This window comes from Streptopelia decaocto (genome assembly GCF_964273445.1).
Source record: "Streptopelia decaocto genome assembly, chromosome: 21".
In the NCBI taxonomy this organism is placed as follows: Eukaryota; Metazoa; Chordata; class Aves; order Columbiformes; family Columbidae; genus Streptopelia; species Streptopelia decaocto.
In genome coordinates this window covers 1,750,916-1,776,973 of record NC_138676.1, presented here as the reverse complement: position 1 = coordinate 1,776,973, position 26,058 = coordinate 1,750,916, and the positions used below count along the sequence as shown (strand labels likewise).

Here is a 26,058-nt window from a genome sequence, read left to right as displayed (position 1 = left end):
AACTCTTCCTGTTGGGGGGCTTTCAGCATGTCTGAACACCCTGACAATTTGTTAAGCAAGAGGAGTGAGTTTCTTATTCCTTCTCAGCCTCCTATACCCAGGACCACTTGTCCCAGTGAGTCTTCTGTTCACCTGCTTCACCATTTTCCCTTCTTGCTTGCCCTTCTTTGGAGTTCGCTAGTGCAGAGAGGTTTATTAGCTTTGGCACTCCTCCCTGCCTCACTCCACGCTGGCCCCTCTGTCTGTAGAATGTGGCAGACAGGGATAAGAAGGGGCAGAAAGAGCTCACACCCTGCTCACAGGTAAAGTACCGTGCTTAATCATTGACCGTTCTTTGTTTCTCCAGCCCTGAGGTAGCAGTGCTGTTGCCCTGCTTTGTCACATTGGGAGATCTGCTCATGAAAAGTGCTGTGGAGGTGCTGATTGTTACTGCTCTGGGAACCATATGCTGTTTTCTGAAATACTGGGTATTGGCTACTGCCGAAGCCTGGTGCTGAGCAAGCCTGACTAGTATGGGATACACTTTGGCAGATTTATGTTGTCACGCATTGTGCGCTACAGTTTAGTTTCTTAATCATTTACCAAAAAAGCTGTGCTAGTAGTTCCCCTTGCAAATTGACCCATGGTCTCTGAAATGTAATCAATTTCAAAAGACAATTGGTGGGAGAGAAGTGGGTAGTCCTTTTTCTCAAATGGCAGTCTAATGTCATTCCCGCTTTGTTCCAAGCAAGAATCACGTGTCCTTCTCTTAAGTGATGCATTGGTTTTTCCTTCCAGGCTTTGCAGATAGCTCTCAAGCTCCAGAGAGGCCACCGAAGCCACTACCACGGAGAATAAATTCGGAGCGGAAAGCAGGGAGCTGCCAAACAGGCGGAGCCGGCAGTGGGACCAGCGCGTCGCTGCAGCTCTCCAGTGAGATCGAGAACCTAATGAGCCAAGGCTACTCATATCAGGACATTCAGAAAGCACTGGTCATTGCACATAACAATATTGAAATGGCCAAGAATATTCTCCGGGAGTTTGTTTCCATTTCCTCTCCTGCACATGTGGCCACATAGCACATTACCTCCACACCTTCTGTGGACCAACTGCCTGGGCAGCTGTAGCCCAGCTGTGCACCAAAGGGGAAGGGGGTTCCTTTAGAGACTTCGTGCTGAGGTCTGTCCTGCCTCTTACGAGAATCAGTTATCAGGTTTTTGTGGTTCCAGATTTCAAAGCAGTGGAATGAAATGGAGCAGAATGGTCTTTTATACAGTGTATGTCTTGGAGTCCTTTACCCCTACCTCTTGTTTGAGAGAACAGATTTATTTCCAGGGTGTTGGCAGAGAAAGGTATCGCAACAAGGGATCCCCGAGCTGATGCCCTGGAGGCTGGGGGGAGTGTTTTGTGCTGTGAATTCTAAGTGAATGCTCTGAGAAACAAAGTCTTGAGGTCAGTGTGGTATGTCCTGTGGTTCATGGTACTGGGTCTGGATCTGTTTGCTGCTGTGTGTCTGGCTCAGGCTTTTTAGAGCGGCTGGGAGGTCCTTTTCTGCTGGGAATAAATAAGAGACCTTGGAAGAATCTTTTGGTTACTTCCCGTTTGCCGTGGCGTTTCCTTCTTGCCTGTAATAATAGCACTTACTGCTTATGGTTCAAGTCCTTCCCTTTTACCTGAGATAGCTTCTGTCAGGCATTTTGATCTTGGCAGTGCTGGGAGTTGGATTTCTCTCACGTGTCCTCTTGCCAGCAGCACTGGTAGCACCAGATTCCAGGCAGCCAGACGTACTGGAAGTTTTAAGTGTTTTTGAGAGGTGGGAGAAGGTGGGAATCATTTGAGCGAGAGCAAAGAACTGGCTGCTGCTTCTCCTTTTTTAGCCTCGAGCATTTTGTGCCTCAATGCACAGACTTGACTGTGGCCCTGCTGGGCTCGAGCAGCTGTCACTGGACACTCCCATGCGCTCTTTCTCTTAGGAGTGTTGCACGTGGTAAATATAATACTTTATTTATCTTAATTGCATGGTGGCTGTCTCAGACTAGTGGCCTTCACGCACATTCCGTCATCTCCTTCCGAGAGCTCTTGCGGGAGCCAGCTGTCTTTGTGCCGGGCTGTTTTGTGGAATCGGTAGATGCAGCTGATGTATTTGTTGGTGTCTTAACCTGCTTTGCAGTAAAGAAAAAGAAATGTAGCAGTTCTCTGCACGGCTATCAAAACAGCATGGGGGGCTCTTTCCATTTCCACTACTCTAAGGTATTGCCGGAGCTTGTGTTAAAACAGATCTGGGAAACTTGTGTGTTTGTGAAATGATCACACGGCTTTAGAAGTCAGTGTTCAGCTGTTAGTTTGGAAAAACCTGACTTGCATACTCAGCTCCTTGACTCTGTTCATAAGTGCTTGAAGTGCGAGAAGTGCGTGGCTCCTTTTGAGAGGATTTAAATGAAGTAGGGATACATGCATCACAGCCTGACAGACAGACGGGTGCTCTGTGTATCCTGAGAGGCTATTAGCCTTTTGAGGCACGTCTGGCGTTATTTGCATCCAAGAGCAGCAGCAGTCATTAGGCAAAGAGTTGCAACTTGAAATATTGTTGGAGCGGTTATGGCAGTTGGATGCACTTTGGCCTTTTAAAGAACCTCGTAGCTGCGCCCGGATTTCAGAGAAATGACTTGCAGGTGGCAGAGAGGATTTAACAAGTATTAGCAAAGGGAGCTAAGCATAAAAGGCTTGGTTTGTGTGAAGTGTAGGTTTCTCTCTAGAAATTTATAAATTGATGTGGTGGGGTCCAGGCAGTTTAAAAGCATGAGCTTTACTCCCTGCCTCTCTGTAGTAAAGAAGATGTTCTCTGAAACCGTAAGGAGATCTCCTGCAACACTTCCAGGCCATCACAACTGTTGCTATTTTGGGGTCAGGGCTGAAACTAAGCAATGCAGCACACTGGTGAGATTGATGTCAGCGGGCACAGGGCTGTGCGGTGCTGCAGGGGTCGGTCAGGCACAGCCAGGAGCAGGGGCTGAAGGTGCTGAGTTACACAGCAGGCGATGCCAGTGCCCGTTGCACTCGAGGAAGAAGAGCTGTTCTTCTTCCTCAGCGTGTTGGTGGAGCTTCCAGAGGAGCCCAGCGCTGGTGCTGCAGAGGCAGGAGCGTGCGGCGGCTCCGCTTGTTCTCTCAGTACATCGGCGCGTTACGGCTGGGAGCCTGAGCACGCAGTCCGACTGTATGAAACATATTTCCTGGCTTTGTCCTGGAGACCCAGGTAAAAACGCTTTTGCGAGGGAGCAATATGGTTTTATTTCCCTCTTCTTATCTCCAGTGTTGTCTGTTGGGGTTAGAGCCACTTCGCTTCTCACTTGCTGTGTAAACTCAGTGCGAGTGTGACTGGTTCTCACAGGCAGAGGCGTCGCTGCCAAGGCTGCGTAAGAGCCAAGTCCAGCCAGCTAGAAAGCCTTAACTCTTGTCTTGCACAGTGTGTGTGATCAGAGTAGTGATGCCCTGTCCCTTTATTACAGGCTTGTTGTAATGTTAAGTCACGCCTAGAGCTGTTACAAGCCTGTCTTTGGGGTTTATGTGCCGAGAGATGTTCCTATGGGTATTGTTCCAGTTGTTAGTGATTAGAGAGAGCAGTCTTTGTGGCATGTATCACTAATTTTTCTGCATGTGTCCTTTCTGTGCACTTTTGTGTCTCAAACTGATTTAAGAAACTTAAGTCTTGGCTTTTCTTCTTTAGACATACGTGCAGCAGAGTCCTGACCATGTCTTATGGCTGTGCTCTGTACGGTGTATTTTTCTTGTTGTTCTTTCAGAAAGGTAAGCCTAAGATTGATTTATCCTTTTTTCCCTTCACCTCCTTGATCTTTATTCTTAAGAAGTTAACTTTATGATGCTAATTTAAAAACATCCACAACCAACGTGTCTAGTGCCTTTCTTGAAGAGAATGCTGCATCGCTAGGCTGGATCTGAGTATCCGCCCCCTGTGAAAACGATGAGCCCAAACTAGAGCAGCTGTAAAGATGCCTTTGAGTGCGAGACTGCTTTGGAAGGGGTGAAAGAAGGGGCGAGAAAGATGGGCAATTGTCACTTCAACTAGGACACTGTGTTTTGGAGTATTTCAGCTGTGGAGGTTCCTACTAACAACCACTGGTCTGGATTGATGCTGTACTAAGCTTGGCGTGAAGACAGTAGAATTGTAGGACAGGATTGGTTTTGCTTGTAACAAAATACAAGTTCTGCTCGTAAAAAATGTCGGGTTTCCCCCTACCTGTCAACCGGGATGCGAAGCAAGCAAAAGACATTTTGTACAGGCAGAGCCGGGCACAAAACGTGTGGGACCAGCCAAAGCGAGCTGTGGAAAGCAGGCAAGTGTAGTTAGTCTCTTCCGAACAGGGTTTTTGGCTGACTTGGTACATTCAGCGCTGCCGTAGCTGGATGGGAAGCTGAGATGAGGCGTCTCCTGGCTGCACGGCCCCCGTGTGCCCCTGCGAGCGCTGAGCTGGGGGCGCAGGGTGCTGGGACCCCGCGGACCTGCTCTCCCAGCAGCTTTCCGCATGCCCTTCCCTGAGCCTTTCCCTTGGGGGGCCACGCAGGCTCGGACTACAGCATGTTGCTTCCTGCACTAGACTGATCGCATTACTGTAGCTAATCCTGAGGCAGGGTCATTACTGTAACCGTGGTTTTTTGTTCATTTTCAGTTGAGCAAGAAACAAATGCAACTCCCAGGGCGCTTTCTTAAAGGTGCCGCTTTAAAAATGAGTGGGGAATAAGGACCCTTATTTTTAAAGTTCCTAAGAGAACTCTCTTTTTAAATTCCCAGTGGGGGAGGAGCAGTTTTTCTCTCTCTTGAATGACAAATACCGATTTGTATGATATCAGTGTTAAAAATGTTGAGATTTCCACAAAATATTTTAAAAAAAGTATAATAGTGTCATTAATATAAAATATAATAGCAGTATTTAATCCTTTCAGATCTGTAAAGAATAAGGAAAAACAGAAGGTAAATATTCTTACAGAGAGTAGCTGAGCTTTAAGGTTCACTTGGTTTAAAGTCCTCGTTTTGTTTGCAAATGCATTGTTAATGTTTAGAGGTTATACTAATGTTATTTATTAATTGTTTCCATTCTTGTATGCTGCCCACTAAGAGCTCCTTTGTTTGGGTTTTCATTCACCTGTGTCAGTAAAAAGAAAACAAAACAAAGTTTTATTTTTAAATAAAATTTCCTTTGTTGTAGCATATTGTCCGGGTTGCGTTGGTTCTGTTGCTTAGATCTGGCCACAATTTAAATGGTTAACATGTAAAGCCTCGTGGGGTCTTATGGCATCGATTGCTGATGTACCTATATGTACCTATACTCTTGAGAGCCAGAAGGGTTTTACCTGGTTTTGGTGATGCCCTGTCTGTCCCTCAAAACATAATGTGAGAATCTGTTGAGGTTTAAGGCGAGGTGGCAATAAACTGGGACAGTTGCTGATTGAGGAAAATGTTTTCCATTTTAAAAGGCAATTGTTGTTGTTTTCTTTCCCAAAAGGGCCTTTCGCAGGAGGGAAATATGAGGAAGTTTAGACCAGTTTCTCTTGCTCTATTGCAGAAGTTGGTGACTGCTCCAAACCATGCTAAGGTATCTCTGGTACTCGACCATGCTGCTCAGCAAAGGGGCTAATTGCTCTAATTGGGGTCACATGAGGACACAGGTGTCAACTGAAGACACAGGGGTTAACTGAGGCCGTTGGAACCTCAAAAAGCTGTCACCATGGGGTCAAATGAGGGCATAGGTCAAATAAGGACACAGAGGTTGGCTTAGGTCATTTGAACCCCTAAAAGATGTCACCGTGGGGTTAAATGAGGACACTGGGGTTAAATGAGGACACCGGGGTCAAATGAGGTCGGGTGAACCCTGGTCAAATGAGGACAGGGGGGTTAACAGCAGCCAACTGAACCCCTCAGAGACATCACCAGGGGTTCAAATGGGGACACAGAGCGTCGAAGGAAGATGAGAGGGGTTAAGTAATAGGAACTAGAGTCAAATGGGCTCTGCTGGTCTCAAGCCCCATCAATCCAGTTAACTGGAGCCAAAGCTGCCAGGTGAGTCACAGTATACGAATAACAGTTATAGACTATTGGAATTCTTTAAGGGGAAAAAATCCATTAACATCTATTAGTATCTGTAGTAGCTATCAATATAATTATCTGCTATAATGTCTTGTTATCTATCCGTTAGAATCTAGTGACAGACTTAGCTCTAAGTAGTTATTAGTATCTATATTAGTATCTATTAATATAAGTATCTAATAGATTCTGCTGTTGGGGGTCTATTAATTTCTATTGATAGTGCTACTCTTTTGGTATCTACCCTCACTAGTAATACAATTATATATTACAATCTAATACTACAATCATCTATCACAATACATTAGTAGATTTATTAGGAATGTTAGTTATTAGTGTCTGTATTAGCTGATAATATTAGAATAGATATAGATATTAGAATCTACAGAATTATTTTACCAGCCACGGCAAGTAGAAACATGGCATCTGATTGAAACCCGTGTCCTAGGTCAAAGTCCCAGCTTTGGTAACCTGCTCCTGGGGAAAGAAGCCTTGAAATCAAGCAAGGACAGTGTAGACATCCTGGTGGGACTGCTACCAGCGAGAACAAACTCAGAACCGGCTTTGATCTTTGTACTTTATTTTCACATATATATAAAAAAAAAAAACCCTTGCAAGTATCAGACAAAACTTCTGGAAATTTACACACAATCCAACAAAAATATATATAAACCAAAGCTTTTGCTTGGACAACACTTGTAGCTTATGAGTATAGCTCACCGCTTGTTAGGCTGGCAGGCTGCTGCGTGCTCCCCGCTACCGGCGGAGGGTGCTGGGGGAGCGCCGGGGACATCGCTCCTGTCACCCGCGTTCACCCCTTGCCCAAGGGGCAGCACAGGGCTGGGAGTACGTGACTGAGAGCCAGGAGGGGCTGCGGGGGTGATACCTCCAGGAGGAGCAGGAGGACAGGGCACGGTTGCAGGCTGGGATAGAAGCTGAAGGCAGGCTGCTTGTCCGCCTCCCCTCCACACCACTCAGCTGCTGCAGCGCTCTGGCTGTGGGGCCAGAGGCGCCAGCAAAGCACAGAAACAAGCCAGTTTTACCTGGGGCTGGTCATTATTCAGCATAAAAACAAACAAACAGACAAAAAAACCCAAACGAACCAAAAGAAAACCCTGAGACATCGCTGACTGGCCCTGACCTCATATTCCTTAAATTTGGAGGGGGCCTCCAGGACCTGCTGTTGCCAGCAGCTGTAAAGCCCTCCTGAAAGCAATCCAATTCCCTGGAGAGGGGGGAGACACCCTCCCCCTTGCAGCAGCAAGGCTACGCTACAAACCAGTGACAATAAGCCCTTGGTCTGGCATGCACCCAAGAGATGGGCACCCCTGCCCTTGCTCCGCCAGGTACTCGCCCCCCGTGGGATCACAGGTACCCCCTGCCCACACAGCACGGCCGAGACCCGCCGGGCTCCACCAACAAGACAAGAAACAGCTCAAAAGGAAAAGCAAAGCACTAACACCTCCCAGCAGCTGGCAAACACCGCTCGAGCACACCACGTCCATTCTTCGCTCATCTAGCCTCACCACACCACTACATCTAAGGTACCTGTCGCATCCCAAAGGTAACGTTTCACCAGCTTTTCTGAGCAAGTTTGGGTTAAAACACATCAAAAACCTTACCACACACGTACAGGACAAACTTCCTGCAAAAGTCTTTTTCCGCTGGGGATATTTCTTTCTAATATTGCTGTTGGCTTCTCTAGAGTAGTAAGCAAATCCAAGGCGCTGCTGCAACCTGCAAGCCCACGGTTGAGGTAACAGGTGAGTCAGTGGGGCGTCCCTGCACGTCGGGGCTCAGCACGGCGACGCAGTAATTGTCTCTGGCTGTGCTCCCCAGGTACTGGAGCAGGAGTGGGACAAGGCAATCCAAGAGCAGGAAAGGCTTGAAGGAAGAAAGCACTTAGTAGATTCCCTCTCTAGTTTCTCAGATCGATGTATTTCTCGCTCTTCAGTCCGACAAAACAGAAAGAGAGGGGAAAAAAACAAAGCAGTTAGGGGTGAACATAAAACCAGGTCCTTCACTGCACGTGTCTGCATGATGGGCAGCAATGCAATGGGGCAGAGCTGCTGGCCGGGCTGAGGATCTGCCCAGGGCAGGAGGCGCTGAGCAGGAGCTGCTTGGGCAGCAGGACCAGGAAGAGGTTCTCTCTTGGTCTAAGGCAAAAAACACACCCACTGCAAGCTCAGGTGCCACATCCTGTGGCTCTGCCGGACACGCGAGCCCTGCCTTAGCACAGTGATGCTCTGGCACCAATGCTGTGAGCAGTTGCTCAGGCCCCTGGCGGCTCTCAGTCCCAAGTGCAACACAAACACGTGGCCTGGGAGACTCATCTCATCCTGCACTGAGAGCTCAGAGATGCCGGAGCAGGGCCCGTTCCCGCAGCCTCCGCTCCAATTCCGGCCCAGAGATGTTTGTATAGCTCCTTGTCACCGAGTCCCCTGGGGACCCTGGCTCTGGCTCCAAGGAGCGCAGAAGAAGGCAGCGCCAAGCAGAACGGGCAGCGCGCTCCCAGGAGGTGCCAGGGGCTGGCACGGAGCAGAGCGGCACATGCGCAGGGGAGGTCTGCCCCTGGGAGCTCTGTCACCTCCCCTCCCTCCCACGGCCCCTCTCGAGCGCTGATGGTGGATGATGGAGGCCCATGCGGGCTGGAGCTTGCGGAGGGGAGAGAAGCGTTACCTCGAGGCGCCCCCGTCCACTCCTCAGCTCTGCGCCCAGCCCCGGAGCAGCCCTGGCCCTGGGGAAGGGCAGCGCACGACGCTCTGTCCTACCTGGTCAGCGGCAGGTCTCTTCTCACTGTTGGCACCCTGCAGGAGCCCCGCCTCTTCGGAAACTTTATCTGACTTAACTTCAACTACAATCTTGTCTTTACGTGCCTCTGGCTTTGTGCTAGGGGAGGGAGGTGACAATTTTGAGACATGTTTGCGAGACCAAAGAGGGCACATGGCCAGTTGAGCGAGGCCAAGCCCTGGGGCTCCATCCCAGGGGATGCTCTGGAGTGGGGCCGGGGCAGAGAAAGGCCAGAGAAAGCTTTGGGTTGCCCAGTCCCGCCCCGGGAAGGAGTCCATCGGCTGCTCTACCACTCTGCTGTCCTCCTCATCGCCTCCCTGTGCGGACCCCAGGCTGGGGGAAGCTGGAAGCGGCTGCCAAGACCCCAGCACAGTGCATCCCCCCCACTATCGCATCCCTCCGCACTGGGCTGGGAGCAGCTGGTGCTATGAGATGGGAAGCATGAGTGATGGCAAGCACCTCCGGCCCCAAGGACTCCCTGGGAGGGCAGCAGTGCTTACATGTCCTGTTTCCCGGAGCGGCCACAGGCGATCTTGCCTTTCTTGTGCAGGAAGTAGATGACAGACCCCAGCACAGCCACCACGAGGATGCAGACGATGATTGCCACAATGATCACGCCTTTGCTCTCCGGTGTCTTTTGATCTACACACAAGAAGAGTGGAAGAAATTAACGCCTGTCCCACCCTGATGTTCTCCAGCTTCTGCATTACCGCACCCCCTTAGGGGCAAGAGAAGGACCCCTTCCTCCAAAAAAGCACCATGAGGACTCCAGTTCTTGGTGCTTCTCCAGTGCCCCACAGGATGCAGCTGTCATTACAAAAATTCTCTGTTCGGGCAATTTCTGCATGAACATGCTTTGCATTCTGCTCGCATGCCATAGGATGTCTTACAGTGTTTCCTGCAAGACATCAGGCCACCCCTTTGCTTGTGTCCCCGGCAGGCCTGGGCTGCAGGAAGCTGTGCTTGGTGGCCTCGCTGGTCTACAGGCTGAGGCAAAGCGGGCAGCTTCCCCACCGCTGCAGCAACAGGCGGAGACAGAGTCTCCATGGCTGGGCAGGGGGAGAGGAGCAGTGAGATGCAGCGCAACAGCCAGCAGGCAACGTTCTCTCCGCACCCGGAGCGGGGAGGGGACTGACCTTTCCTGATGGGCTCCACTGGGAGAGCAGGAAGGGAGGCAAAGAGACAGAGCTCAGCCGCAGCAGCACAGCACGACTGTGCCTGTGCAAGGGTGACCAACGTGTCTCTGGGTTCCCGGGACAGAGGGCAGCGCCTGAAACTCACCCAGTAGCTGGATGTGCTTCTCGCTGAAACCCAGCGCGTTGGAGACCTTGCACATGGCTCCTGCCCGCAGCAGGTCGTGGTTCACACGCACTGTCAGGTTGCTGGCAACGTGTTGGTTTTCAATGTACTCGTGAGCCTGTGAGGGGGAGATTCAGGAGCAAAGGATTCAGTGCCTGAGGCAATGGACCCGCATCCTCCCCAGTGCACAGCCTGGACCCGCACCCTCCCCAGCTCTCACCGTCCCGTTGACGTTCCAGTGGACAGAGGGCCTGGGGAAAGCGATGGCCTTACAGGTCAGGTTCACCACCTCGTCCTGCCGCACGTACAGCGGGGAACTGATGTCCACAATCCGCGGCTTCCCTGTGGGGAGGGTACATCAAACACCCACAGCTCTCAGAGGAGAACGGGAGCGACGCTGGGCGGGATGGGGCTCTGGCAGGGCAGCACGCCCGCACACGTGCCCGTTCTTACCCTGAACAGTCACGGACACCTGCTTGCTCTGCTCCAGCCCCGGCACGCTTGGTGCGATCACCTTGCAGCTGAAGTTGCTGGAGGTTTCGAAGGTGAGGTTGCTCAGGAAAAGCTGGTTCCCTTCTGCGACCTTCCTGCCCTGTTGGGAAGGGATGCCCCCAGCAATGAGCCCCAAACACCAGCCCCTTCTGCACCCAGCTCCCCATGTTCTGCTGCTGTCCAAAGGGGCTCAGCCCGCCCTCCTACACACAGGGAGGGAGTCTGCAAGCACAGGACCTCTCTGCAGTACTGGCCAGGAGGTGAAGAGGTAGAGATATACAACGCAGACCCATGCAAGGGGGAATCCTACCCCTGGCATTTCTCAGGAGGGATGAAGCAAGCTCCTCGCTCTTCCCAGCTCGCTGCAAAGCCCAGGCTCACTGACCCTGAGCGCGACAATACGCCTGCTCACCTTCTCATCCCTCCACTGGTAGTCCAGGGCCACGGGGCTGTGGGCATTGCAGCTCAGCCTCACGCTGTCCCCTTCCCGAGGGGATGAGGATGGCTCCATCTTCACATGGACCCCTTCAATGTCTAGGAGAGCGATGTAGACCAGAGCAGGGTGAGTAGGAGGGACAGGGCACCCAGCATGAGGCGCAAAGGGTCACCCCCCCGGCTTACAGTTCACAACAAGCTCCACATCCTTCTCCAGCTGTCTCATGTCATCCAGGTCCAGGGTCTGGCATTTGTACAGGCCACTGCTGCTCTTATTCACATCGTGCAGGTTCAGCACCCCGCTGTTGGGGTCCGCCAGCGGCGTCAGGTCCTGCCAGCTGTCCTCCAGCTGGAGGCAGCGGGGAGAAAGCAGAGCCCTTAGCCCCACGCAGCCACCCCCCATTCCAGCCACTGCATCCCATGGCCCTCCGGGCAGGGGACAAGGAGCAGCCAGGACACAAGCTGTCTGCCCGGGTCCCCTCCAGCCTCACCTCTCTCTTTAAGAAGGTGAAGACAGGTGCTGGGTTCCCGTCGGCCTCGCAGACCAGCTTCACGTCATCCCCTTCCTTCACTAGTGCTGAGGATGGCATGACCTGCAGCTTCAAGTGCTCTGCAGGGTCTGGGGAGGAGGGAGCAGGGAGGGTTGGCGCAGGGTCACGCAGCGCTGTGCAGCAGCCATGTCCCCAGCCCCCGACTCACAGAAGATGGTGACATTGACTCGCCGCGACTCCACCGCGTGCCTCTGTCCCCGCAGCCAGTAGTGCACGGTGCACTGGTAGAGGGAGTTGCGGTCCTCTCGGGTGACGCGGGCAAAGAGGGTGCTGCTCACCGTGTACAGCCCGCTCGACTCGCGGGTCCGCGTGGCCGTGATCTTCACCACTGCAGGCGACACAGCCATTGTTCCCAGCGCACGGGGAGGCGGGGAGGGCTCCCTTGGGAGCACAGGGCTGTTTGGGGTGGCCGTGGGCTGCCAGCCCCCAGCTAGTGAAAGCCCCAATAGCTCAAGTGCCCCAGCCCCTCTCCCAGGCTGGCAGGCGCGGTTCCCCGTCCCCATGACACTCACTCTTGTCCTCCTGCTGCAGCTCTTGCCCATTCTTGTGCCAGGTGATGTTTGGGGCTGGGAAGCCGTTCTTGCTCACGCACTGGGCAATCTGCGTTGGCAGAGAGAGCCTTGAGCACAGCGTGTCCCCGTGGGCACAGGGGAGCCCGGAACAGCTGGGAGCCCGTTCCTGCCCCACGTGGGGCCCCTCCTCACCTGCGGGATGTCACTGCTGTGCACGGAGATGCCCCCTGGGTTGGCCACAATCTCAGGGGCCTCGGGGACCTCTGGAAAAAGAAGCAGGCAAGGGAGGAGAGCCCATGTATTAGGAGGGATGGGATCCCCCGCCGGCCCCACAGAGCAGACGCACAGCCGCTCTGCTCCCCTGCCCCATCACTCACTGTAGATGTGGAGCTCAGTGCGGTTCTCGCCGGTGCCATGGCCACCTGCCCCAACCTGGCACACGAAGGTCCTGGCATCCTGCATCGTCACCCTGCTGATGGAGAGGGCCTTGTCCTCGCCCACCGACAGCCGCCCTTTGTAGCCTGGGTTTTCTTCCAGGATCTTGCTGTCCATGATGTGACACAGCTTCACCCAGTTGTTGCGGTCAATCTGCAAGGCAGGAGTTCGAAGCTGGGCTGACAGGGAGCCCAGGAGAAAGCCACGGGCTAGCTTGCACCCCAGCCCACCAGCCACGGCCCCCGCTGCGGGCCAGCACTCACGTAGAACCAGTTGATGTAGGTGTAGGAACCATTTCCAGGGATGTAGAAGTTGCACTCGATCCTGGCTGTGCCCCCACTCTCCACTTCCACCACCGCCGGCATGGAGACTTCCAGCTTGCTGGCTACAGCTGCGGGACAGATACCATCAGGGGTGCGAAGCGCAGGGAAGCCGCCACGGCTGAGCGAGCAAGAGAGCTGAGCCCAGGCCTGTCCCGGTCTCCATCCCCTGAAGGGCGTGGGACAGAGCCACGTCCTGCACCAGCATCCCCCAAGCATCGTGTTCCAGCCCAGCGGGGGCTCCAGCCAGGAGCACAGCCCCACTCCTGCCACCCACAGGCTCAGGCCACCGACCCTGTTCCCAAAGAGGGGCCAGGAAACACACCAGGAGTCTCCTTGGGACACCAGGAGATAATCACTCACCCCATTGCCAGACCTGCCCTCCCCATGGCACCTCAGCCTTGCTGAAATGGGCAGCTGGACCGCTGAGCCCCCAAATCTTCCTGCACACTGCCAAGGCAGGGAGCGCTGCACCCCTGCAGAGCGGAGCCTGCTCACCCCACCTTCCACCTTCCCTCCAGCTCAGCTGCCCGCTTGCCCGCAGCAGTAATGGAGATCCTGGCCGTGCTCCAGCGCAGCAGGGGAAAGTAATGGCTATTGATCCAGGGCAGGGAGCAGAGCAGCTTCCCGAGGGGCTGGCGGGAGGACACCCCAGCAGGGCGCAGCACAGACAAGGGCTGTGCCCCAGGAAAGCTGGGAGTGCCATCGCTGCTGGCCCCGCGGGTAACAAAGCAACGGGCACCTGCATGCCCTGGGCTGGCATGCAGCCCTGCAGGAGGGGACAGCAGCCTGGCCCCCAGCAGCATGCTCAGCCAGCTCAGCACCCACGGCCCAGCCCAGGTGTGGGAGCTGCAGACAAGAGGCTGGAGGAAGCCAGCTGTGTCAACAGCTCCCTTGATAGCGCTGCTCAGTAACAGCCACGGAGGATCGCAAGTGGGGCTACTTCAAAGGGCAACGCTGTGCCCATAAAATACTCTTTGTCCGGACCGGTTACGTGTTGTCACAGCCCCAAAATGCAGCCACAAGCCCTTTGCCCAAAACAAGGACTAGCCACCTCAGAATACCCCAAAAGCCAGCTTTTGGCCCTCACTTGTCCCTTAGGCACAGTACAGTTGGCACCAAGTAAAGAGGGATGAGAAAAGTTCTGCACAGGAAAGGAGGTACTGGAAAAACAGGTGAAAGCCCAAGAGATAAGCATGCACTGGGGTCAGGAAACTGGACTGAGTGTACACAGGAAAAGATAACTTTGCATCGGAGGTACCTGCCCACCTGTACAGCCACAACTTGGCTGCCTGGTGCAACCAGGAACCTGCAGATTTGGGCATGCGTGGGGCTGGGCTGTGCCCCAGCCGCCCCTGTGTCCTGCCTGAGCCCTGACCCTCTGAGCTGCAGGCAGCCAGGCCAGACTTTGCCCCCGCCATCACTTTTAGACCTTCAGCATGGGCCCCAGGCAGAGCCAGCCCTGGGACAGGGGGAGTTGCTGGCCTGCCCCACTGACCTGCTCGGCATGAGAGCCCTCACCCAGGCTGCGAAGCAGCAGAAACCATGAGCTCAGAGCTGGGGAATGGCTGGCATCCGGGGCTGGCACGAGGCGCACGTCCCTCCCACCCCTCCACTGCCCTTGAGGAGGTGGACATGTGTGCTGCAGCCCCCACGCTGCCTGGAACACGGGCTTGCTGCTCCCCACCTCCTCCAGGGCAGGCCGAACACCAGCCCTGCCCCAGGCTGAAATGAGCACCCAGAGCGCCATGAGTGTGGCCAGCTGGAGGACACAAGGCCCCCCACAACCCTGGGGACACAAGGGCCCCCACAACCCTGGGGACACAAGGCTTCCTCCTGCAGCTCCAAGACCCCACAGCCTGCGAGGTGTGCGGGCACTGTGCACAAGCACCCCGGCATAGCAAGCTCTGGAGACATGGCAGTCCACCCTTGCACCCAGCATGACTGCAGACACCAGTTTGTTGAGGGAACCCAGGAAAGGCTGGAGATCCATCGGCTACGCGTGGAGCAGCCCGGCTGCAGAGCTGAGCTCCAGCCCGCGCTGGGCACCCCAAGCACCTGGCACAGCTCCAGCGGCAGACCTAGAGATCTAGAGAGGACGTCTGCAGCAAGCAAGCAGGGAAGGGAGGAGAGCCCCCGTGCCTTTCCATCTGGCTGGCGGACAGCCGGCCGGCAGCCAGAGCTCCACAAGAACAAAGATTTGCTTTTAGAGCCGGAGAAGGGGGTGGGGAGCAGCACAGCCCCTCCGCCAGCCTCCTGCGGAGCCGAGGTGTGCGCGGAGCCGGCGAGGAGCGCGGCTGCGTTGGCGGCGCGGAGTCCCCAGCACAGAGTCCTCAGCACAGAGCTGTGAAAGGAGGGGCACCACAGAAGCCTAGAGCTGCACATGGGATGCCTGAGGTTTCCAAAGGTTTCTACTCCCCTCTCAGAGAAACCAGCTGCAGCCAGATCCCTCCTGCTCTCAACGTTCTGTCCTCCTCTGCCCTGGCAAGGCCACCCTGCACAGGTCCCCCAGCTCCTGTGGAGTGGGATCACCTGCACCCTTTCTTTCTCACAGAGAGAAGAAACGGGGCGTAGAGCCCCAGCCCTGCAGCAACAGCACCACCAGCAGCACCCAACCCTCATTGTGCTGGGGATGGGGAGGGAGCCAAGGCGCTGCTGCAGGAGGGACTGGCACCTTGCACACCCAAACAAACTCCACCACTCCAACAAGACCCAGCCATGGGCACCAGGAGAGGAAAGGCTCACGAGCCCAGACATGCAGACGGGTAACAACACCCACAGAGACTCAACAGCTGGAGATGGCAGCGCAGAAGGGGCCAAGGTGGCACTGGCAGCGCCAGTGTGGGCTCAGCCCCCTGCTCCGGCAGCACAGTGAGCCCCCCTGCCCATCTGGGGATGTCTTGGCTGTGGCCCCTCATTCTTCTGGAAAGCATCAAGCCTTTCACTGCGACTGGGCTTGCAAACACACCAATGCCGCCAACCAATAAACACCTCGCTCGGCACATGTGCTGTGAGGAAGGGGATCCCAGCGGTGGAAGCAGCCTGCCTTTGGCTTGAGTGTCCAGCATTCCCACCGCGCCCACGCCTTAGCCAGAGCAGGCTTCCCCAGCGCCTGGGGCCACCTCCGCACACGGCTGGGCAGGGACACGGTGAGAAGGCGTTGGGGAGCAGCCACCCCACCGAGACAACTCCGGCGAGGGGACGGCATGCGGCGAGGAGCAGGACAGGTCAGGAAATGCAGCTCCCTACCCCCCCGCCCCGCCCCGCCCCGCCCTGGAGGTGAAAATTGACTGCAAAGTGGATAAAAAAAGAAAGCGTGAAAAAAGCCAAGAGAAACAAAGCGCTCGGGGGAAAACTCCTTAGAAGGAAAGGGGTGGATGCTTCCTAATAACTCGACCAATTCACCCTGCTGCACATTGAACACACGTGGGGGCACCCCGGGACCCTGCCCCTCACACCCTTTCCTCTGCCCCATGGAGCACGGCTCCAGGAACCTGCCTTGCACCGGCCACCTTCCCCGGCCACCGGACCAGCCTCCCCGGCGATGCAGACGGCATCCCGCGCCCTGCACTGCCCTGGGGGGGCTGCAAAGGGTTACCGAGAGCAGAACGGGGCACTCGCGGCTCCCCACACCCAGAGCCGCCGCCGCCGCGAAGCCCGGGGACGCACAGACGAGGACACAGCTCGAGGGGCTGCTCAAACCCAGGCCCCCCGGCACCACAATTTTGGCATTCCTAGCCCTAAGCCAGGCAGCACCCCGAGGGCGTCAGCTCTGCTGGCTGCCTGGGCTGGCCCCGGGGCGGCTCTGCAGGGCAAACCGCGCCGGCTGCCACTCCTCGGAGCGCGCAGCGTGGCGTTAGGGCAGAGGCCGGCCGACCCCAGCGGCGTTCCGCTGCAGCCCGGCGCCCCGCGGGGCGACAGCAGCACGGGGGAAGGGGCAGCCCTGCCCGGGGACTGCGAGGCCCCTCGCCCCGCCCCGCCGGCGGCTGCACCCGCCGCTCCGCAGCGCAGCCCCTGCCCGGCCGCCCCGGAGCGCTCCGCGCCGCCGCGCCCGCAGGTGCGCCCGCCCGCCCGCGGCGCGGATCGGCACCGCCCGGCCCGGCACGGACCGGCCCCACCGCGCCCGGCGCCACTCACCGCAGCAGAGCAGGAGGCAGCAGCCCCAGCCCAGGGCGAGCCCGGCCGCACGCCGCCCCCCAGCCATGCCCGCCGCCGGCCGCCCGCGACTGAGTGGGGCCGCGGGCTGACGTCAGGCGAAGGAGGAGGAGGAGGTGAAGGAGGAGGAGGAGGAAGGTGCGGCGCCTGCCCACCGCCCGCGGCCGCTTGTCACCCCCCAGCGGCAGCCGGCCGGGCGCCGCCGCGCCGAGCTCCGCAGCGCCCAGCGCGGCCGGCGCGGTGCGGACCCGCCCGCGGGCATCGCGCGTCGCCCGGGGGACACATCGCGCGTCGCGGGCGCCCGGCTCTGCCAGGAGGTCCCGTAACTCTGAGTTCCGAGCAAATGCTCTCCCCGTCTCGGTTCAGGTCGTTTTCAGGCATTTCTAGCTCTGCTGGAGGAGCTCGCTCCAGCTTTGCTTGCAGACCTGCAGTCTGCCAAGTCCTGCCTGTCCAGGCTTGCACAGGCTGATAGGAGCAGACTGCCGGGCGCTGGAGGTGGAAATCATTAAGCAGGGGAGGGGGCAGAGGTGTGGGGTCGACACAGATTCCACAGAGGCTTGCGGAATGCCAGAAAGGGGTCAGTCCCCAAGAGTCCCACTTCCAGGGGTCAGTGGATCTGGCCGGCAGTGCTTCGGGGCAGAACCGCCCCACTGCCTTGCTCAGCCCCAAAGCCCAGCCACAGCTTCTGGGTTGGCTTTGAACCTACAAAGGCAAACTCAAAAACAGGGGGACCAAAACACTTTCCATCATTGCCTGGGCTCTGAGAGACACATGGGGACAGTGGGGTCCTCAGGAAGCAGCAGGGACACGACAGTGGTGCTGTCTCAGGCAAGTCACCAAGTTCTGCAGGGCTTGCGCTCCGGGCCCTGCTCTGCCTCGGTTTCCCTGCACGTGCTGCCCTCAGCCCTGCAAGGACGCTCTCTGCAGAGCGCCATCCCCGTCCCTGAGGCAGGGCCCCACGGCACGGCCCCACTTTGTGGTGCGCAGCACCCCTGCACAGCTGTTGAACAGAGCGGCTGTGGAAAAGCCGTTAGTTGCGGTGGCCAGAGCAGCCCGGCTGGCTGGGGGCCGGCCCGGGGGCGGGGGGGCTCTCCGGGCTGCACAAGGCTGCTATTATAGAGGGGCAAACACCCAGCCCAAGCGCAACGGTTCTCCTCCTGCAAACCCAAACACGGGCCCCTATGCAGGCATGGGGGAGCACAACAAACCTCCCGAGGTGTGGCGAGTTGCCCACAGCCAGCACTGCAGGACACCTGGGTCCAGTGCCCCTGCCCCATTGCAGCCTGGTTCTGCACCTGGGTTAATCAGAGCCGTAGGGTTGTGTCGGGGGACAAAGCACTGGGCTTTTCTTCTCCCTCAAAGCCCTCTTCTGCCTCCCATACATTCCCTATTCACACAGGACTCCCAAAGCTCACTGACCCACGTTCACCTCGCATGAGGACAGGCCCAGAGCAGCCTCAGCATCTCCCAGGAGCAACAAGAGTGTTCTCCTCCAGCTCTGGGCCCAGGGGCTCTGAACCTTTGCACATCCTCTTTTCTCCTCTGCTCGCTTTTCCTGCAGCGTGAGCTGTGCTCTGGGCCCTGGGCAGCCTGGACTGCATCTCTCCAGCCACCCCGCGTCACTCCGGGGCCAAGCTGCAGGTTCCCCTGTGCCACAGCGTCCTGCCCGGGTGTCCCCCAGCACCTCTCACGCTGCCAGCCCCAGCAGCCCTGTGCTGGGCCCCAGCCCCACTCCCCCACCGGTGCCATGCAGCGGCCCTTCCCATGCCCTCCTCCTGCCTCTGTTGCATGCCTGGCCAGCCCCCCCATCCCACTTTCCCAGCCAAATAGACTTGATGATTCATCGGAAATGATTACATTTTTTCCCCGTGAGATTACTTGCTTAAAATGGCAATGCTGGGCAGTGATAAGGCTCTTAGCCTCCACTTTGCCGTGCAGGAGGGCGGCGTCCTCCCGGGCGGTGTGTTTGCTGGGAGGAACAAGTGCAAGGGAGCTGTGCCATCAGGCGCAGGCTGCTCGCGACCTGTTCTCTGGCCCCACTGCTGCAGGGATGCTCTCACAGCCACAGTGGCAAAAGCCCCCTGTCTGCGTTGGGAACAGCCACCCCTTGGAGCTGATGCCCCAGCCTTGGGGACCCCCTGACAACATGCTCACACTTTCCTCTCCCTCCGAAGGGGAGGATGCAGCACCAGAGGAGCCTCAGGCTCTGCTCCCCTTGGAGGAGGGAAAGGGATGTTCCATTTTGTACAAACACTGCAATTTAAGCCCCACAAATGCCACCCTGTGAGGGAGGTGGGCCCAAGGGGTCCTGCTTTCCCGCGGGAAAGTATCCACCGAGTCAAACAAACAAGTGGGAGAACTCAGATGACACAGAGCCCGTGCATTTTGTTCTGGTGCTAACTTTTATTCTGTGTTTAAAATAAAGCTAAGTGTTTCTAATAAAACCTCTGCAGAAAATTCCCAGCAGTTGGAAAGGGCAAAGTTGCTCTCTGGAGAAAAGAGGCTGGCCAGCCGCTGCGGCAGGGAGCATGCCACCCTGAAATAGCTTTTTCTATTACTGCAACAGCCATGCCTCCAGTTGGTCGGGCTTCTGCTCTTCAGACTGTTTAACTTTGAAGAAAACTCACTTTCCCTACCAAACTAATGTTTCTGGGGAAGATGGGCAGGATTTGAAAGCAAAGGCCCATTCCCCGGCATGAAATAGTCCCGTCACGCTGTGTGTGGCACCCAGAAAGCTTGGGGTCCCTGCCTGGGGAGCACAGCAGGCTGACCAGCTTCATCTTTCTATCTCACGCCTTCTTATTTATTTGCTTGCTTAATGGATTTGGCTTCAGCCCCCGTTCACAGCTACGCAAACAAACTGTGGATTAGGCTCCCGTGTGTCGCGGTCCCACACACAACCAGGGTGGGAAGGTCAGGGCACACAGGTCCAGCTCCAGCCGAGGCACAGAGCTGCTCTCAGCCTCCAGCAGCCGGGAGAACACGGGCGTCTGCACCGCCATGGCTCTCAGCACTCTTCTCCGCCGCCGTCCATCCACCTCTGGGGTCAGGGGCTCGCTGGCCCGGTCAGAGCTGCCCCAACAGCCACTCTCCTCTGCTGGAAACATGGGGACCATGGGGCGAATCGTGGGCACAGCCTGCCCAGGGTAGGGCTGACTGCCCACGCGTTATCTGAGCATCACCAGTTGCAGGCGCAATCTGGAAGCATGTAATTGCATTTGCCTTTCTCCTTTGGCTCCGGCTGAGCCTGGCTCTCCACAGCCAGCGGGGAACGACAGCCAGCGTGCAGAAGTGAGCGTGGGGCCTGGGGCTGAGCACAGGCTGCATCACAGCACGGCCCTCGGCTCCTTCCGCCTTCCCCTGCCCTCCCAGTGAGACCCCCGGGGCCTGACGGAGGGAGCTGGCCCCAGCGAGGGCTGTGCTGTGCGCTCTGCTCCCTCGCCGTGCATGCTCCAACATGCTGCTCGGCATGGCCCAGACGGGGATGGGGGCCCCATGCCCTCCCCAGCCCCTGAGCATGCTGATGGGGCCCAGAGCAGCCCAAGTGGCTCCGGGTGTGTCTGTGGGGTGCCCAGGTTCTCGTGTGCCGGCTGCCTCCCATCAAGCCCCCTGCCCATGCCAGTGAGCGATGAGCTGTTGGCTCCCGCTGGCTTCCCGCGCGCTCCGGGCTGGATGAAAGGCAGACGTGCAGCGTGGAAGGCGGCTGCCACATCCGCCCAGGCCTGCACCTCTTCACACAACACCGGCAGGGCTGAGAGGGGCCCCGCTCCCCAGGGAAGGGACGGGATGTGGGCCAGCACCGTGCTTTCCCACACTGCCCAAGAACAGCCTGCTGCGTCCCGGCCGCTGGGGCACAGCAGCGCTGAGGCTCACTGCCCCGGGGCAGAAACCCCCGAGGCACCTTCCCACGGGCTCCTGGTGCCGCATTTTGGGGTGCTCTAGGGCTCACGCAATGCATCGTGCTCGCGGTAAGTACAGCGACCTGCCTGTGCTATCTGACCTCTGGCTCCCTGTTTCCTGGGCAGGAGACCACAAGGGATGTGGTATCAGATGTACCATGAGGGCAAAAGGCTGCCTTGGAGTACCTCCACCCTGCCCATCTCCGGGAACTCTCTTCGAAGCCCCTGTTCTACAGCTCAGGAAAACGCCTTCTTCCACCCCCTCTTCCTCAGCTGTACGCCCAGTGGCTTCTTTGTGTCTCCCTTCTCCTTCCTCTCCTCTTCTGCAGGGCCTTTATGTTGGGATTATTAACCATGGCTACGGAGCCTTTGTTTAGCGGGGGCCTGGAGTGGGAGCCGGGTGAGGGGCTGGGCAGGCAGAGGAAGGAAGGATGTGAGCAGAAGGGGGGAAGGAAGGTGACATTTGGATTTCTGCACCGGAGGAGCACAACCTCCTGGGGCAGCTGCACGGAGATGGCTGCGGGCTCAGCAGATGCGGGGCAGTGGCACGTCCCTAAAGAGGACCCGAGCTGGTGAGGGTCACCCCCCACCATGCCATCCAAAGCACCCACCCCAGTGATGGTGCCGCTGTCAGAGGATGGACCCAGGAGCCCCAGAGCTCCAGCTCCCCAGTGAGAGCTGGCTTGTGGCATGCAAGCAACATCATAGGCTTGGCCATGCTCTGCAGGGAGCAGCGCAGGGGTGGCGAGGAAGGCTGCGGAGCCATGCAGCCCTCCCCTCGCACCCTGCTCCGGGGGCCTGACCCTTGCTGTCTGCAGGATGGAGGGACAAGGACAGCTGGGGGGGCAAGCACTCGTGGGGAAACCTTAGCTAGCCTACAGCCACCGCCAAGGCTCGGGGGAAGGAACCCTCTGCTCAGGGCCTGGCACTTGGCATCCCAGGGGTACAGGCTTCCCACGTCCTGGAGCAGGTGCAGCCCTGGGACAGCACGCAAACACCCATGTCCTACCCCTTTGCTTGCACGGGCTGGGTTGGCCACGTATGTGCCCCAGGCTCCTCTCCCAGCCCCTCTGCATTGCTGCCCTGGTGCGGGGAGCCAGCTCTAGAGCTGGGTGGGATGGGGGCTGACGGGCAGCAGGGGGAAGCTGGGAGCCCAGGGATGGCTATTTATAAACTGGCCTTTTCCTTTGGAAGACTTCTGAGCTCATGTCCCCCCAGCACCGGCCGGAAAAAGGTCCCATTGTCTCAGCGCCAGATGGGCTGGGGCCGGGCACTCACCCGCACAATGGGGTGGATTATGCACCCGGCCGGCGGGGGTCTGGCAGTGGGACACCCCGGGAGGAGCAGCTGCCGTCAGCGCCCACGCGGCAACCCCACGACAAGGGCCGCTGGGCAGAGAGCGAGGCAGGCAGGGTCCCGGCCTTGCTCATTCATCACCCCCGCTAACGCCACAGCCCTCGCGCTGCGGCTCCCTGGAGGAATGGGGAGGAGGAATGTCCCTGCCCTGTGCTCTACCTCACCTAGCTTTCCTGGCTTGCTGCAGTGTTGCTGCCAAGGAAGGGAGGACAAGCCAGCACAGGGGCTTGGCATCACCCCCATGCTCGCTTGCAGCCCCAGCCAGTGAAGTCTTCCTCCCAGCTTTGTCTGTAAGGCTTGGGGCTCCCCCAGGACAGCTCATTAGGAGCAATTGCAAGAACGCATAATGAGAGATTAGCCTCAAGATCCCTCTGGAGGGGTTTGGGGAAGGATCCCCACTGCTGCGAGGGCACGGTGCCCATGTCACATCCCCCTGCCGCTGGCCCTGCACCTTGCTCGGCACCACAGCATCGAGGACACGCCAGAGCACCAGGGCCCAGGGGAGCTGTGGGGCTGGCCGGCCCGAGCAGGGATTTCTCCTTGCAGGACTTTCCCATGGAAGAGGAATTGCTTTTCCCAGGGCCGTCTGGCTAAGCTCCAAAGGAGAGAGATATCCCAGCTCCCTTTGTGGGGAACCACACAGCCCTCCAGAAACACAACAGGCAGCCCTCGTGCTCCCACTCTTCCACTTATCTGCAGGGCAAACAAAAGCAGGGAAGGTGCTCACTGCTGGGGACACTGGGAGAGATGGGCACCCTCCAGATCCCAAGACTTCCTATGGGCTCTCCCCAGCAGTCTCGACCATGTAGCACGCAGGGCAGATGCCAGCTGTTATTCCCTACCAGCGGAGATGCGTGCAGTGAGGGACACCAGCACCTTCAGCTTCAACGCTAGGCTAAGGCCAGAGGAAGAGCAACCCACGCCGTCCTGGAGCTGAGCCCGAGTGGGGATGGGGACTTTCCTGGAGCGGATGCACCGGAACAAGCTATTGTTCCAGCCTGCCCTGCAAGCATGGGGCTGCAGGCATCCACCACCACGCTGAGGCGTCTGCCCAGCCCTTGGAGAGGGCATCTTGAGGTGACCGGAGGTAAGGCTGCTGGCAGCGCCTAGGAGGACCACGCTGGCTGGCTTCTCCCAGGCAATGGGGCTGCTGCATGGTCGGGGGTCCACAGGCACCCCGGGGGTGGTCCCAGCTGTCTGGCCAGCTGCCAGCATGCTGGGAGCGCTGCTGTGATGCTAGCAGGACCCACACCCCAAAACCACCCTTCCTGCCTCAGGGCAGCAGCAGGGTAGGACGTGCCCCTGCAGCATTGGCCCAAGGATGCAGGGGAAGATGCTGGGGAAGCTGCACATCCCCCTGGAGAGGCAGGGAGCCATGGTGGTCCCCAGCACCATCTCCCTGCTCTGCAGCTGCAGGCTGTGCTGCCAGCCCTTTGTTCACCTCATTTTTCCCATTCCTCTGCCACCCACAGCCTGTTCCCAGCCAGTCTGCTGGGACCTTCACAGGGTGTGATACAAGGCAGCCCCAGCACTGCTAGCCTGGCTCCACACAGCCTGGACCCCAGAGCACAGGATTCTGATCCCGCCCAGCAAGCACGTTGGGCTCCAGATTGCTCCTCAAGCACCATGACACGCAGCCCGGGGAGTGCTCCCTTCCTCTCTCTGCTTCCAGCTAAAAGCTGCAAGGATGCAGCAGCTGCAAGGGCAGAGCAGTCCTGCTGCTGACCGCCCTGCTTCCCGAAAACAGAGGGCAGGTGCCCAGCTGCGGTGAGCTCAGCAGCAGGAAGGCAGCTCGAAGGCGTGATGCAGCAGCCTGCGCTGGGCTCTATGCCAGCACGGCCGGTACACTGCCCAGCTCCTGGCCACCAGTGGGTCTGCAGGCAGGGGTGCACACGCATCCCAGGCTCCTGCACCCTCATGATGTGCTGTGGTGGTCCCAGTCAGCATCAGTGAAGCCCAGTTTACAGCAGAGACCCATCTGCTCCATGCCAAATGGGAACTGAGAGGCTGATGAGCGGAGGGGGCACACAAGCATGGCCCACCCCGTCCTGCTGCCAGCAGCTGCCACAGGCACAGCTGGGAATACGGTGGCATCATGCCCAGACCTCCAGCAAGTGTGAGGACAGCTGGGGGGACCCTCCTCGCAAGGAGGAGTCCTGGCCATGGTCCAGATGCTGAGCACCCTGGCAGGGACCTCTGATCCCCCCCACAGGGCCCCAGGGAGGCATTTTCCAACCCTTCACCACAGCCCACAGCCCCTCCACCAGGAGCCCCATTCCACTTTGCACGGAGCAACACCAGAGAAGCCCTGCTATGGAGCTACGACTTGTAAACCCTGCCGTTGTTCCTTGCCCCTCTGCGGCCCCACGGCGGGGAGCCCGCGGGGGCACGGTGCCCCAGGCATGGCAGAGACCTGGGCAGATGCTGGGAGCAGGGAGGGGGAGGCGGGTGCACAGCCGGAGGCAGCGAATGAGTGGAATACACCCAGCCTTGGCTCAGCTCTTTTTTTTCCTTCTCCTGTTTGCTAAGGCAATGAGAAATCCAAACATTACCATAAATGCTGAAAGCATCCTGGCTGTCACGTGAGCACAGGCGCACACACTGCCAGGGGGATCCAGGCACCCGCTGGGAGGGAGTCCACAGCCGAAACCGGCCAGGCAGGGAAGGGAGGGGGCTGGCAGAGAGCCAGCCGGCAGCACAGACCCCAGGTGGGCATGGACAGACCACAGACAGGGACAGACAGACAGACACACGTGGATCTGCTGTCCTGGCAGCTCAGCCTGTGCTGTGGCTCAAGGAGAGCTAGATGGCACCAAGCAGCATCAGCCCATACCTACCGTGGCTCCTGCCCCAGCTCAAAGGGGAAACACGCAGGGGATGGGGCAGGTGGCTGCAGGAGGGGGAGTCCTCGCTTGCTGCCTGGCAGTGCAGCACTTCCCTCCTTGGCCCTGTGCTGGCCAGCGCCTTCTGGGGCTGCAGATGTCTTTCCCATGGATCATCTGCTCCACTCGCTCTCCCCTTTCTTAAAAGGCCCTGGGTTCCAGGGCTGGATTTCCCTGAGCTTGTCGTCAGCACCAGGGCGGCGGGGCTGGGCCGACTCCTGGGGCACAGCAGGGTGAAGGCCAGAGGTGCTGACAGCCCCACAGCCTGCCCAGGAAGCTGGAAGGGATGACAGGAAATGCTCCGGGCCCATAACCTTGGGCCAGGCCAGGGCCGTGGGTTTATTCTAGGACCTCCTGCAGGAAATTGCTTGGTGGGGTGAGAGCAGCGCTGCCCTGGCCTGACCCTGTCCCTAAGACTCCCCAGGTCCCCGCTAGCAAATGCAAACTCTCCCATGCCAGGGCTGAGGCTGTCACAAACTCACCACATGTGCGGCTCCAGGGACCCTGCGGGTTGTGGGTGTTCCCTGTGCTGCTTGAGACCACGGGTGAGCTGGCTGCTCACCATGCCCCAGCCGCCCCGCTCTCCCCCCAGTTCCTCCCGCCCCGCTGGGAGCGGGTCCGGACTGCCCCGAGCTCGGCGGCTCCGCCGGTTGAACGCGCGCCCCTGGCCCTTTAAATGCGCACCTGTGGGCGGGGCCCGTCCCGGCGGCGACAGCCAACCAGAGGCGCACCGCCCCCCAGCGACCACGCCCCCAGCGGCCGCGCCTCCGGCGCGTCCTCCGAACCGCCCAATAGGCGGCAGGGAGAGGCACCGCCCTCGCCGCCGATTGGCCCGGCGTTGCGCGGCAGCCGGGCG

At 58.2% G+C, this 26,058-nt stretch overlaps 2 protein-coding genes across 3 annotated transcripts in view; one reads left to right on the top strand and one right to left on the bottom strand.

Annotated features, from left to right (window-relative positions):
• Nucleotides 1-5,205, top strand: part of CBL (Cbl proto-oncogene) — a 32,843-nt gene extending 27,638 nt beyond the window's left edge. Inside the window, exon 16 of the mRNA XM_082070222.1 lies at nucleotides 778-5,205. Within this exon, the coding sequence (XP_081926348.1) occupies nucleotides 778-1,058 (281 nt within the window). The 3' untranslated portion in view covers nucleotides 1,059-5,205. The remainder of the gene's footprint in view (nucleotides 1-777) is intronic.
• A 1,431-nt stretch (nucleotides 5,206-6,636) lies between these two features.
• MCAM (melanoma cell adhesion molecule) lies at nucleotides 6,637-17,212 on the bottom strand. 2 transcript variants are annotated; one of them, XM_082070223.1, is made up of 15 exons: nucleotides 17,048-17,210; nucleotides 12,854-12,981; nucleotides 12,533-12,743; nucleotides 12,348-12,418; nucleotides 12,156-12,243; nucleotides 11,792-11,971; nucleotides 11,584-11,711; nucleotides 11,279-11,441; nucleotides 11,070-11,191; nucleotides 10,619-10,757; nucleotides 10,386-10,507; nucleotides 10,148-10,283; nucleotides 9,367-9,508; nucleotides 8,848-8,965; nucleotides 6,637-8,024 (listed from the first exon to the last, which is right to left on the bottom strand). In XM_082070223.1, exons 1-15 carry the CDS (start codon nucleotides 17,112-17,114, stop codon nucleotides 7,995-7,997), a joined length of 1,845 nt encoding a protein of 614 aa, XP_081926349.1. In that variant the 5' UTR covers nucleotides 17,115-17,210; the 3' UTR covers nucleotides 6,637-7,994. The 2 variants fall into 2 exon arrangements, with proteins under 2 accessions (XP_081926349.1, XP_081926350.1); XM_082070224.1 differs by lacking the exon at nucleotides 8,848-8,965 and having other exon boundaries at nucleotides 17,048-17,212.
• Between the last annotated feature and the right edge of the window lie 8,846 nt (nucleotides 17,213-26,058).

What these genes read in the sequence shown, in the direction of transcription:
- MCAM (XM_082070223.1), bottom strand. Translation starts at nt 17,114, where the DNA reads ATGGCTGGGGGGCGGCGTGCGGCCGGGCTCGCCCTGGGCTGGGGCTGC. An exon ending in ACCAGTGGAGGGATGAGAAG is followed by an intron (nt 10,758 to 11,069) that starts GTGAGCAGGCGT and finishes CCTTCCCAACAG; the next exon opens with GGCAGGAAGGTCGCAGAAGG. An exon ending in CGCTCCGGGAAACAGGACAT is followed by an intron (nt 8,966 to 9,366) that starts GTAAGCACTGCT and finishes TCCCTCCCCTAG; the next exon opens with CACAAAGCCAGAGGCACGTA.